This window comes from Hydra vulgaris, chromosome 09 (assembly GCF_038396675.1).
Source record: "Hydra vulgaris chromosome 09, alternate assembly HydraT2T_AEP".
NCBI lineage: Eukaryota > Metazoa > Cnidaria > Hydrozoa > Anthoathecata > Hydridae > Hydra > Hydra vulgaris.
The window spans coordinates 55,147,501-55,162,500 of record NC_088928.1 but is presented as its reverse complement, the minus strand read 5'-3'; the positions used below and the strand labels follow the sequence as shown (position 1 = coordinate 55,162,500).

Sequence of the window (15,000 nt, the reverse complement as noted above, 5' to 3'; positions counted from 1 at the left end):
AAAGGGAAGGGGGAGGGCAAACAGTGTTGTAAAACAAACCTTTGAAATGCAATATTTTTCTACAATGAATTAAATAATAATGACTATTAGATGTTTTTATTAAGTGCGACAGCTTTAAGAAAAACAAAAGATAAAAATACCTGTTTCAGATCGAACATATTCTTTCATCTTGATATCAACTTCTAGAACAGTCAGATTTGGTAGAGGGTTTATAATATAAAGAGCATCATTCTTATAGTCTCCATATTTTACCCAAACTTTTTCATGTTGACCCTTACACCATCCATTGTTTAAAACTGCTTCTATAACATGAGGAGTTGATTTTGGATTTTTTAATATGAACTCGTAGAAAATTTCTCCATCGCTACTTACTACTGGATTTCTTGCCTCAATTCTATAAATTCAGAACAAATTCTATAAATACAGAACAAGTTCTACAAATATAAAACAAAAATCTGTAAATACAGAACATATCCTATAAATACAGAACAAATTTAAATTTCTTTTAAAACAATTTAACCAATTCTGACGTACATAAAATAATTTATTATCAAATGAAAATAATAAACAAAATTTTGAAAAGAAGTAGTCACAGTAATACACTTGTAAATTTCTAAGAGGTTAATTAACTATAATAACATTAGAATTTAAATATATGACAAAAACAAAAAAAGCCTAAATAGTGCAAGTACAATTCTGACATAAATAGAACGTCAAATTTTTTTTTGATATTTTGACAACAAAATAAAAAAAGTTTAAGTAAGTAGTCATTCTACCTTATTATTTCTCACTTTTAAAGTAGGAGAAAAAATTATAGATTTATGAAGTTAACTTTCTGTATTTAACATTTTTTACTTCTAAACATTCTGTGCTGATGTTTCAAATAATACTTTGATAACAATATGAATATTGCTTTAGGCAAGAGCATTACAGGTTAAAAGGTACAAATAGATTAAAAGTATAATAAAAAATTGCACTAACTCTTTTTTTCAGGTGTCTTATCAAGATTTTCTATCAAGAGCTTTTAAAGCTTACTTTTTTACCATTCAAAAAATGTTCTAGATTTTTAGTAACTATACCCAAAATTATTCAAGTAAAATTATACAATTATACAAGTAAAATTTTTAATGTTTTGTTAAAAACTAAACTTGACTTTTTGAAACTTTAAAGTTTACAAACTTAAAAATTTTTTTTCTTCAAATTGATAGATTGGCTGTTCTCACTGAAATCCTCAGTGAATGTAGCAGCATTCCTCCCATGTTTACCTATGTGTCAGTCAATGCAGAAGCACTCCTCGCATGTTTTACCTATCTGTCAGTCAATGAAGCAGCACTTCTTGCACATTGTACCAATTTATCAGTTGATGTATGTAAACAGTAAAATAAAAAAAATAAAAACATTCACAATGTTTATTTATTTAAAAAAAAAATATTCTGAATGGTTTTAAAAACATTTTAGTCTAATAGCTAGCATTTTTGTGGTTTTTTAAAAACAATAATATTAAATTAATTTCTTAAATTAAATTTAATGGTTCTGACATAAAGTATACTTAATTTTGCCTTCTTTAAATACAAAGAGTCTTTTATATATATATATATATATATATATATATATATATATATATATATATATATATATATATATATATATATATATATATATATATATATATATATTAAATAATAAATAAATACATTTAATAAAATATAATTTTTACACTTATAATTTTTATTTTTATATATTTATATATATTCTTATATATTTTTAAGACTTTAAGTTTTAAAATGTCGATTTTATTAACATTATAAAAAAAAAAAAAAAAAACAATGAACAATAAAAAACAACTTTTTTTTTTGCTACAATAAAAGTTCATTATATCTAAAAAGTTCCTACCAAATCCAAGCTAAAAGTCATTGTATGAACCGAAGGCCCTGCAGATAGCTATTTCAGAATTGCATCAAAAATGGTAAACAGTTCAGTTACAAGAGATTATGCTTTCAAACAGAATGAATTGTATTGTTATTTGTTTTTTTAAAAAAACTTTTTTACTATATTTGTAATCAACAAGTGGAAATCTCTTTCAGATGATTGCAAATCCATCATCCTTGAGAAATTTTAAAAACCTGATCTGATATACAAATATACAAAACTGATCTTATACAAAAAGAATTCTAAATTTATGATGAACATCCTTGAGAAATTTTAAAATCCAATCTTATATTTTTATACATAAAAAATTATAAGTTTATAATTAACATTAAAAAATAAAAATTATTTACATATTAAATAGGGTAAGTTAGTTTTTCGGTCACTATTTTAAGTCAGTCACATTTACTTAAATTTTATTAAAACAAAAAGTTTTACAAAATATCATAATGTAAAAGCAGATCAATATAAAGTTTGAGTACATCTATCAGAACATGTAAAACAATATTTTTGGTTTGATTTTTTGGTGCATCAATATGTAAAAACCATATTAATTTATAACCATTCTTTATCTATTAAAAAAAAATTCCATGACAAAATGTTTCCCTTTGAAAACAAATTAAACTATCTGAATATTGACCAAAATTAGGCAAATTTATCCTATGTATTATTGGTCAACAAGCAATCATTTCTATATGATTATTTTTTTTTTAATTTATAGATTATAATTTATTTTGCTACTTCTTAACTGTTTGATTTTTTTTTTTTTTTCTTTTTACATTTTTTAAAATTATTCAATAAATTTTATTGTAATTTTATAATTATACTATTTATAGTTTATTCAGAGATTGCATTTTATATTAGTTTATATATATATATATATATATATATATATATATATATATATATATATATATATATATATATATATATATATATTGTTAATATATATATATATATATATATATATATATATATATATATATATATATATATATATATATATATATATATATATATATATATTAACAAATATATATTTTATATTGATAAAAAAATATTGAATCTTACATATCAATAATTGGAATATCACACTTTTTCATTCCACATAAAATATTCTCTTTTATGGTTATACTTAAACAAGATCCCTTTAGTATTGCTGGGTTTGGAAGAACCAATTTCCCGTATATCCGCAAATCTAAATTTAAAATGATTTATTATAATTATTATTTTTCATTAAAAACAATCTACAGAGATATCTGTGATGCAAGGATAATCTACAGAGATATCTGTGATGCAAGGATAATCTACAGAGATATCTGTGATGCAAGGATAATCTACAGAGATATCTGTGATACAAGGATAGTAACTAAGGACAGTTACAGTAGGTAAAAAATAAACTGAAAAAAAAATATATATACAACAAGGCAATAAGAATTTAGACCAAGTTTTTGTATATGTCAACACTGACACTGTTCAGTACACTTGGTACAATACCAATTAACTGTCACAAGGTAAAAGAAAATTCCCGAAATGTGTTTAATTATGAATCATGCTCAATTAAATGTTTTTAATTGTAATTGAGATTGAGGAATAATTTTTAGTTATTTAATCATTTTTCATAGATAAGCATGGTATTGACAAGATTATAGACATTACTTTGAATGAAAATCTGCATACCATTTTTTAATCAAAATTTTGTTTAGAAGATATAAGATCAGTCAAGCTTTTGTTTGGCATTTACCAAAGTTCTTTTAGTAGAAAAATAAAATACTTAATTTAAACTTCTACTAGCAAGCACATTGGTATTTTAGCAGTCTATTCAGCTTTTAAAGCCAACAAAAACAAACAATACTAAAATAGATGAAATCAAGATGATAAAGAACCATTATTTAAAAATCAGCAATCATAATGAACAAAGAAAAAAATGTAAAAGCTAAATAAACAATTAGTTAGGATTAAGAAAAAGGCTAATGTATATGACTATTGAAGTGCAAATAAACAAATAGTTGAGATAAAAATGTGACAAGGCTAAATATATGACAATTGGAGTCTATGTAAATAATAAAAATAAATAATAATACTATAACTTAGAAATGACAACAAATAACAAAAGTAAATACCATGATTTCTGAAAGTCAAAAATGCTTTATATAAATAGAATACCTAAAAGATAAACCCATCAATAGTCATGTTTCTGTTAACAAATTTAAAGATACACCCAACAATAGCCATGACTCTGTTAGTCATGTCTCTGTTAACAAACCTTAAGGTAACCCCTGCATTAGTCATGTCTCTCTCAACAAATCTGAAAAATTTAAAAAGAATCTTAAATTAACTATTAATGAGGCGGTCTTAACAACTCACACATTTATTACTCTGATTTTGTATAGCTGTTTCTCTTTGAATGCTATGACAGAGTTCAGAATACAAAACTGTCTTCCACTCTTAAAACCATAAAACTCAGTTTTATATATGCACCCACTAAAAAATTTACTACTAAAAATTTAATTCTACACTTATTTGACACCACATTTACTTTAAAAAAGACAGACTACTTCTCTATTAAAAAAAAAAATTATTTAGTACATTTCAAAAAATTTACCAGTTTGACAAGGTCCATCTTTTGCCAATGTAATAGTGTTATCTTTACATTGAGCTAATTGAAAACTGCAGAGATTAGAATACTCCACACCATTTGAAGCACACTTTGGATCATATAATAAAGGACATATGTCATTACAAGATGTATTTTCTGTGGAATAAAAATAGAAGAAAAATTTTATTCTTTACCATTATTCAATAATCATAAAAAAAATCTCAATAAAACAATTTGCTTACTGCAATCTACTTTTGTTTCACCAACAAAAAACTCAGCTGTGCACCCTCCACAGTAGTTTGGCTTGCATACAGCTGCTGGATAGTCAACACAAGATAATTTTTTACATGGATTTAAGCCACATGAGACTATTGGCACATCCTTGGGACATATTTCTATATATATATATATATATATATATATATATATATATATATATTATATATATATATATATATATATAACAATAAAAATAATCTAAAAAGTTTTATTTTCTTAAAAATGATTTATTTAATTATACAACTTTTATTAAAAAATTTAGCACTAGAGGCCTTTTATAGTTTCATCAGTAGCGCTACTATACGAAAAAAAAATTTTATTAAAAAATTTGTTTTTTTGTAATAAGGAAATCATGTTTATGTTGCAGAGAATTACAAAAGAGGGCAAACTTATTACTGAAAGTGCCACTTAACTTACGTTACATGGAAAATAAGGTAAAATAATTGCTTCAACTTTTAGGTCAGATTTCTGCAAATCGGTAAAGCGGTTTGCACCAGAAACTTTCACAAGATGTTAGGAATTCTATACCAATTTAAAAAATATATTAAAGTTTATCAGAGGTGACTGGCTAAGGAAAATAAACTTGTTTTTTAATACTATGTATTTAATTTACGTTACATCACTTACATTACCAAGCGATTTTTATTGTGGATTTTTATATCTATAATTAAGAGTTAGAATTACGTAACAAAAGAATTGCAAAAGTATTGAACTCATTCACTATAATTAATTAACAAAGGAAATTTTAAAAAACTGGTGGCACTCTTCCTGAGTGATTTTTCATAACATTTATGAAAGTTATCAAATCAAAAATAGTTTTACCGCAAGTCGAGGAGCAACTTTAGTATTACAACTTTATTAAGACTTATAAGAGTCATTTAAATAAGAAAATTTTTGGTTTGTCGAAGTTTTTTACTTACACTTCTTACGTTTATTTGTATTACCTTATTTTCATTAGGTTGAATTTTTAAAATGCTGCAAACTATTTACATTTTAATCTCTTAAAATATTTTTGACGTAAAAACTGCTATTACAGTTTAGGATGGAGAGGGGTATATGTGATCGTTTGTGACAGCAGGGAAGAGGTTGAGAAATATAGGGTGACATGTTTTATAGATGAACCCCCAAACAAACAATTTGTTTTATTAAAACAAAAATAAAAAAGATTCCAACTGATTTTTTTATATTAGGAGAATAGTAAATATAAATAATTTTAATTTACATAAAAAAAAAAAGAAAGATTTTTTTGCTAAATTCTCCTAATATAAAAAGTTTCAGTTGAAACCTTGTCAAACCAACGTGATGAAATAATAATTACTTGATAATGTAATTCATTTTGTAAACAAAAACTTAGCAAAAAAGCGCCAGAACTTTAGTAAATGCATGTTGTTTTAACTTACCTTACACAAATTTAAAATAAAAATGTGCTTTAACTAAGCATTGTTATTTAAAACTTTAAATGAGGTATTCCATGAGAAAGCGGGACAGGCATGTAACCCACCATCTCAGATTTTCTTCATACTTTGTAAAAATGGTCACCTATCTAACATAGACTACCGTGCAAAATTTTAGCACTGATATCAAATGGGTTTTGGAGATATTGCTACTTTAAAATCAGCTATTTTTAGCAGTTTTTTTTTGTTCCGCGGCCATTTTGATTTTACTAAACATGTAATTAAGCTGAAAATTAGCACCAGTATAGTTTTTAGGACAAGGAATCTGAATATGATATTTGTTTTTAATGAAAATATTTAGAACTATATCAATATGGGGACTGTACTTCACCTATTGCTAGAAGGCGGAAAGGAAGCCTGGTAACCATGGTAGCATTAATTTTTTTAGAATTGCTTTTTGTTTTTATTAAAATAGATATATTAAAGAGTGTTTTGGTGTAAAATTTAGAGGTGGGTTTTTTGAAATTTTTTATAAAAATATAGGAGTATTATGTGAAAAAATGAGTATTATAGGTCTGTGTTCATGATTTCTTTTTAAAATAATTGACATTGATAATTTTTATTAGTCATCAAAAATTATACTAAAGAAAACTCAATTAACCTATTATTTAAAGAAATTTAATTAAAATCGATATTTCTTTTTTAAATAGTTTTATGCTTTCTAATTAATGACATATTATGTTATCTTTTACTAAAACAAAAGAAACACTCAATATTAAAACGTTAAGACTTAGTATTAGTCTGAAATTTCGCCAGATGTTTTTCTTTTTCTGTAGTTAATCATTAAAATAAAATAAAAAGTTATAATCAACATTTAAAAAATAGTAAATATTTAATACCATATTTAAAAATACTAATGATAAAAGTTTTCTACATTTTAAATAAATGTATATATGTCTGTGTATTTTGTGTTTATTTATAGTTTGATAAAAAATTAAAAGAATAAAATGAACAAGTTTTGTGTACAGTTGGTATTTTATTAAATGATCAATGTCATAAAATGGTGTACACTAAATCAATTGGATTGAAAGATTTATCAAGCTATTCAGAGAGAGAGAGAGAGAGATAGAAATTTATTATTATGGAGATCTTGACTGTTAATATCAAATGTTAATGTTAAAATCTGTTTACATCATGAGCAGCTTTTACATAACCGTTTTGCCAACTCCCACAAAAATTGTATTGACCCATTTAAAAGGCATAAAACTAGTATAAAAGGTAAATGTATATGTTCTTAACTTATTGTGCTGTCTATTTACAAAAAATACATCTAGTACACTTTCAACTAGTTTGAAAAAATTTTTTATTTTATTTCTAAAATTATTAAATTATCTAAATTATTATTTCCTAATTTTGGCAAATTTTTTTTCATTTATAATATATTTATAGGTGGTTTGCAAGGAATTGATATTTAACTGGCAAAAGATATGTGTTCAATTGGTATTGAAACCTGGTTTTAAAATGTGACACTCAAGTCAAAAAGAAGCGGTAAAAAAAAATTGATAGCGGTAAAAAAAATATTAGTCAACCTTACAGAATCACAATGGTGAAGAGGATTTCTGGAACATTTTTTGATGAAGATATAGAAATTGCACAAGAAAAAGAACTTATAAACACCAGTTTTGATAAATTAAATGAATCACCAGTAAAATTTCATGAAGTTCCACAACATGCTAAAATTTCTCTAGGGAAAAGAAAAGTAATGCAAGCTACTAACGTTATGTCAAAAAAGCTATCAGTTATCCTCAATGTTAACACAAAAGACATGAAAAATGATGTTACTGAGGACCCCAATTTTGAACATCAGAAGAAAGCTGAAGATCTAGATATATTGATACTACCAATGCAAAAAAAGCTGAAAACGGCAAACAGAAGAGAATAGATTCTAAATTCAAATTTGAACATTGGTTCCAGATTCATGGTCTTTAAGAAAAGCAGCTGAAGTATTCAATATTTCAAAGTCAACCATAACTAAAGCAAGAAAACTTAAATTTGAAAAAGGAATATTAACACTTCCAGAAAAACTAACATTGTTAGAATTGAATCAGATATCATTGATAAGGTGGAAAGCTTCTATTGTAATGATCAGTTCAACTGGTAGTTGCCAGGTATAAAAGATTTTGTAAGTGTATCCAAAAATGAACATGTATCAAAGTGATTACTTCTTTGCGACTTAAAGGAATTATTTATTGAATTCAAACTAGAGCACGCTCAATCTAAAATAGGATTTTCTAAATTTGCTCAGTTAAAGCCAAAATGGTGTATTTATGGTGGTCAAAAAACAACCCATGCTGTTTGTATATGTGCAATACACCAAAACCTAAAGCTTATGTTTAGCACAGTTAAACTGGAAATGAGTTACTATGAACATATTGAGAAGATTGTTTGTAGCAGAGAGTCAAGGGAATGCATGGTCCATAGATGTATTCGTTGCCCTGGAATTCAAAATATTATCAATTATATAACTGCAAATCTATTTCAAAATGAAGGATCATTTGAAGAGAATGACAAAGTTGATGAAGATGAAATAATTGAATAAAAACAGTGGAGTACAACAGATAGACAGATAAAGCTTTTAAGTTACACAATAAGCGAATTCAATGAAAGTCTTGAAAAACTTGGTAGCATAAGATCTCACTCTTATATTGCTAAAGGACAAGCTAAATATTTAAATACATTAAAGTCATCTATACCCATAAATTAAATTATTGTTTTGGTTGATTTTGCAGAAAACTTTTAATTTGTCATACAAGACGGAATCCAGAGTTACCACTGGAACCAACAGCAATGCACACTACATCCTGTAGTTCTTTATAAGAAAAATAATGAGAGTGCTACTAAAAGTGAACCATTGCCTTTATGTTTAATATCTGATTACTTAACACATAATGTTGGATTTATTTATTGTATAGTAAAAAGAACTGTCCAATTTGTACAAGAAATGTTTCCAAATCTATTATTTCTCTGATTGTTGCGCTGGCCAATACAAAAATTGCAAACATTTTTTAAATTTATGCCATTATGTTGAAGATTTTGGGATGCAATGTAAATGGAATTTCTTTGCAACGCCACATGAAAAGTCGCCATGTGATTGCATTGGTGGAACAGTTAAAAGACTTGTTTTGAGTGCTAGTCTTTAATGTCCAATTGACTTACAAACTCAGAATGCTGAAGAAATGTTCAATTTTTCAAAAGATAACATATTTGGCACCCACTTCTTTTTTTTTAAAAGGCGAAGATATTTTATTACTCCGTAAATCTTTGACTCTCCAATTGAATAATGCAAAGACTTAACCTGGTACAAGAAGTTTCCACCAATTTATTCCGCAGGATGCAACAAGCATAAATGTCAAAAGAGTCTTTGAGCAGGAGGAATTTAATCTAACATTCAACCTTACTGACTCAATACAATGTCTTCAAGAAATCATTGCAGGAAAATATTATATCTGCAAATATGATATGTTAAACTGGGTTGGTTTGGTATTTAAAGTTGATGAAAGAAATAAAGACGCCCTTGTAAAATTCACGCATCCTCATTTACTTAATACTTCATTACACTGGCCAAGTAGAGTTGATTGTTGTTGGGTTCCTAAGCCACATATTTTAATTATGATAAAAAAACCAATATCTTTAAAAGCAGTGTGCATATGCCACATAGACGCAGATGATTTGCCCAAAATCCAATCTTTAAATTAACTCAATCATATTACACAAGTTTTCTTTTATAAGCAATTTATGAATTAATGAGATGCAAGTTCTGGTTTTTTATTGACTAGTTTTTTATTTAAAACTTGTATTTATTTAATTTTTTAGACTCAATATATTACATTTATTATGAACTTTTTATTTTAATTATTGATGTTTGTTTTTTTTATAATGAAAGTTTTCAAAATAAGTAGTTTCTTAATAAGTAACATCCAAACTTTTTCATTATTCATTTAATATTTTCATAATTCGTTTAATTATTTATAAAAATCCTCAAAAAACCCACCTCTCAATTTTGCACCAAAACACTGTTTAATATACAATACTTTAATACAAAACGAAAAACAATTCTAAAAAAATAATGCTACCATAGTTACCAGGCTTTCTTTCCGCCTTTGCTAAAATTTTAAAAAAGCAATAGGTGAAGTATAGTCCCCATATTGATATAGTTCTAAATATTTTCATTAAAAACAAATATCATTTTCTGATTCCTCGTCCTAAAAACTATACTGGTACTAATTTTCAGCTTAATTACATGTTTAGTAAAATCAAAATGGCCGCCAAACAAAAAAAACTGCTAAAAATAGCTGATTTTAATGTAGCATTATCTCCAAAACCCATTTGATATCAGTGCTAAAATTTTGCAAGGTAGTCTATGTCATATAGGTGACCATTTTGCAAAAGTTCTTTCGTTATTTTCTTAAAGCATATATATAAACATATATATATATATATATATATATATATATATATATATATATATATATATATATATATATATATATATATATATATATTTATATATATATATATATATATTTATATATACAGTGGGCAAAATAATTGTGCGTACATTAATGAAAAGTATCTATATTTGATCAAAACAACATTTAAAAGTATTTAGATAGTTGTAATTAAGAGTTTTTAAAGAAATATTATAATATTAAAGTAATTTTAAGTGTATTAGTTAAAAATATATTAATATATGAAAAGTTATATAAGTTTATTTGAAAAGAGTTTAAAGTTTAAACAAAAAAATTGTCCGTACACTATGTTAATTTTTAAATTAAAATTAGTTAAAATTAAATAAATATATTGTTGGACCACCATCAGCTTCAATAACTGCTCTACAACGATTTTTCATTGATGAGACAAGTTTAGACATAATTTCTTAGTTAATTGATGACCAAACATCTAAAACCAATTCTTTGAGCTCGTTTTTATTCTTTGGAGCTCGATCTTTCATTCTTTTTTTCCACCACCGACCATAAATGTTCTATAGGGTTCGAATCAGGCGATTGTGCAACCCAATCCAACACGTTAATGTCATTTGCAGCAAGATATCTGGTTACAGATCCAGCTTTGTGCTTTGGATCGTTGTCATGTTGGAATATAAATTCCGTTCCAAGTCCTAATTTTCCTGCCGAAGCCACCAAATTCCGTTCTAATATGAATCTATATAATTGTTGATCCATTTTCTCATCAATAAATTCAATTTTGCCAACACTGGACGCACTCATGCAGCCCCAAACCATAACATTTCTACCACAAAATTTAAATGTTGCCTTCAAACACTTCACATTATATTCTTCTCCGACTTTTCTGTAAACTTTTGCACCACCATCAGCTCCATATAAATTAAATTTACTCTCGTCTGACCAAATAATCATATTCCAGAATGTATCATCCTTCAGAACATGTTCCTTTGCCCACTGCAACCGTTTTCTCTTGTTCACAATGCTGATGAATGGTTTTCTCCGAGGTGTCCGTGCAAAAATATTGGCTTCATGCAGTCTGTTCCTAATTGTTTGTGGCGATAATTTAATATTTAATTCATTTTCCAGCTCTTTTAATACTTCTACGGCATTTTTTCTTCTATTCTGCTCGATTTTCCCAACTATGCACCTGTCAACTCTTGGCGTTGTTGATCTTTATCTGCCTCGTACACCATTATTTGCCACTGATTTTGTTTTTAAATACTTTTCCCATATATATTGAACAGAGCTTGGTGGCATTTTCAACATTTTTGCAACTTTTCTAATTGATAATTCATTTTCCCTATCAAAAATTACTCATTTACGTAAGTCAATACTATATTCTTTTCTTTTTTCTTCCATAGCCACGTAGTTAAGAAAAGGTTTATTTTTATTTATTATAGTATTATTTAACCTAAAAGTACAAGATATTAATATAAAAATCATTTATAAACAAAATTTTACCTTTTAAATCAAATGTACGGACAATTTTTTGGTTTTAAAATTTTTAAAACTTTTAAATAAGTTAATTATAATTTAAATTGTCGGGAGAAAATTAAAGATGGTGTATCATTTTTATTTGTTTTCTTGTGCGCCATCTATTGGTTTAATTTATTTTTTTCTATCATTTGAAGTTTTAGAGCTTTTTTCAAAAAACCTTATTTTTCATTAATGTACGGACAATTATTTTGCCCACTGTATATATATATATATATATATATATATATATGTATATACATATATATTTTATATATATACATATATATATATATATATATATATATTTATATATATATATAAATTATGTTAGTGTATTTTACAAATAGAGTGCTCAATGTTCTTAAAGAACAGGGCAAAAATAAATTAGTAAAAAACACGTATATAACTTTTATCTTCTGCTTTAAGTTTCACCATTCCTGGATCATCAGGAAGAGTTCTTGAGACTCGTCCTGATGATATAGCAATGGTGAAACTTAAAGTAGAATATAAAAGTTAGATAAGTGTTTTTTACTAATTTATTATTGCTCTGTTCTTTAAGAACATTGAGCACTCTATTTGTAAAATACACTAACATAATTTATATATATATATATATATATATATATATATATATATATATATATATATATATATATATATATATATATATATATATATATATATATATATATATATATATATATATATATATATATATATATATATTAAGGGAGGTTGATTTTTGAATTCACATACCTGTCCCCTCAGATAGCTAGAGTTTTAAACTAATAAAGAACTAAAAAATTTTAACAAAGTTGAATCAATTTTATCATATTAAGGTTTATAAGTACAAATTTTTTCACTTTTTACGGCATTTGCAATTCAATAGAAAAGAAAAATTTTTGTTAATGCAGGAAAAACTTGTTTAAAAAAAATTGTAAACAAGCAAGCGCACAGTGGGCCAGAATTCACTTTTACTAGACAAAACTAATAACTGGTCATATAAAAAAGACTTAAGGACCATTTTTGCACTGTTTACTAATTTGAGGATTGCGATTTAAATGGTGACATTAGTTTTATTTTAGGGTTGTTAAGGACACCTAAATTGCTTAGCAACCACATATTTTATTAACCATAATGAAGATAAACTGGACTAAAGTAACAACTTTATTGAACTACTCCAATACTATCACACAAAGTATCATCATACTACAAATGTAGTGGTACTGAGGATTTTTTTATTTGGTTGATCGTGATACCTGAAATACTTGGCAACATTCATTTTGCAGTTAAAATTACTTATAATTTATAAGTAATTTAAAACATAGTTACAAATTATTTATAAATAGATATTTTAAGATGTATTAATATCAAAACAAGTTTATAATACTAAGCTAGACTTACTGAGACCCAATTATTACATAACCATTTAGAATAAAATACATATAATGTTTTTGCCGCATAAAATCGGATACATCAGTAACTTGTAAAAATCATTATTTTTGACCAGGCGGACATCCGCGAATTATAAACTAAATTTATATTGATAATATACATATTGAACAATTAATATTTCAAGTCTTAAATTACTGGACCACCTGGGACTGTAAAAGTGAAATTTGAACTGAAAAAAGTACTTCAAATATGCTGTCATCTGAAATCATTTTATTTGACATAACTTATGTGCAAAATAGTGTTGCAACAGCTCATTTGAAAGACAATACTTGATTTTGTTAAATTATGCAAATGAAAACAATTTTATGCTTATTAGTAACACAAAAAAAATTTTCAAGTTATAAAAAAAAATTCAAAATTTTTTTTTAAAAAAAAAGGCTTTTTAATCTACAACTAAGAAGCATACGGCAAATTATTTTACAAAAATATATACATTTTATAGAAGCTGAATGTTTAAGCTATAAAATGTTACATTATTATGTACCTTTTAAGAATTTTTAGGTATTTTTTTTTTACTTTTGTCTACCACCTGGCCCACTGTGGAGTGGTTAAACATAAATAATGATTGCTGTGTCCTAAAACTTGTTATAAAATGGCTCCAAAAACACGATTAACTACTAAAAAAACTCATTAGAGGTTCAAAAAGTGATTTTCCTGCCAGTGTTTTACCAACATATGGAGACATTTATAGATACTTTTATTTCGTACAATCCGAATTTAAAAACAAATCTGACATAATTGATAAAACTCAAAGAGAACTTGTAAACATTTGGTTAATTGTAAACCCAAAATTGCCCTTGATAAAAATTGGGTCAATTTATTTAAAATTGGTCAAAACATATAACAAAATGAAAATTATTAACAGAAAAAAGTGCAAAAAAGGACCACAAACTGCTGCATATAGTGTATTGGAAAACCTTTATGATATATCTGCCTGCAGATATAATTTAGATGAAGTTCCCTGTTATGATGATATAGTGAAATGCAATCGATTCGATTCAAAAGAAAAACAAGAACTGTTTCTTAAAACTTTAAATGAACAAAACCCCTCCATAAAATATATTGTTGAACTTGAAAACGGAAAATAACAACTTAACTTTTTAGATAAATCTATTACAAATACAATGAACGGATTTTATGAATTTCAAATACACCATAAGGATGTGATAACCAATGTTCAAATAAAACCAAACTCTAACATCAACCCAAGCATAATCACTGGGGTCTTTAAAGGGTTTCTATGTAGAGCAAAACAAATCTGCTCCCAAAAACACCTCTCACAAGAAATTGATTTCCTCATAAGCCTAAAATTGTTTTGATTGCATAGTTTTTGTTAGTCATTTGGTTG

At 25.8% G+C, this 15,000-nt stretch overlaps 1 protein-coding gene across 2 annotated transcripts in view; it reads right to left on the bottom strand.

Annotated features, from left to right (window-relative positions):
* The window catches only part of LOC101241534 (uncharacterized), a 72,047-nt gene that overhangs the window by 50,021 nt on the left and 7,026 nt on the right, over positions 1 to 15,000 (bottom strand). For both annotated transcript variants that reach the window (XM_065806077.1, XM_065806078.1), the window contains exons 5-8: positions 4,768 to 4,920; positions 4,532 to 4,681; positions 2,998 to 3,124; positions 141 to 394 (exon numbers count right to left, since the gene is read on the bottom strand). In XM_065806077.1, the coding sequence (XP_065662149.1) occupies positions 141 to 394; positions 2,998 to 3,124; positions 4,532 to 4,681; positions 4,768 to 4,920 (684 nt within the window). The remainder of the gene's footprint in view (positions 1 to 140; positions 395 to 2,997; positions 3,125 to 4,531; positions 4,682 to 4,767; positions 4,921 to 15,000) is intronic.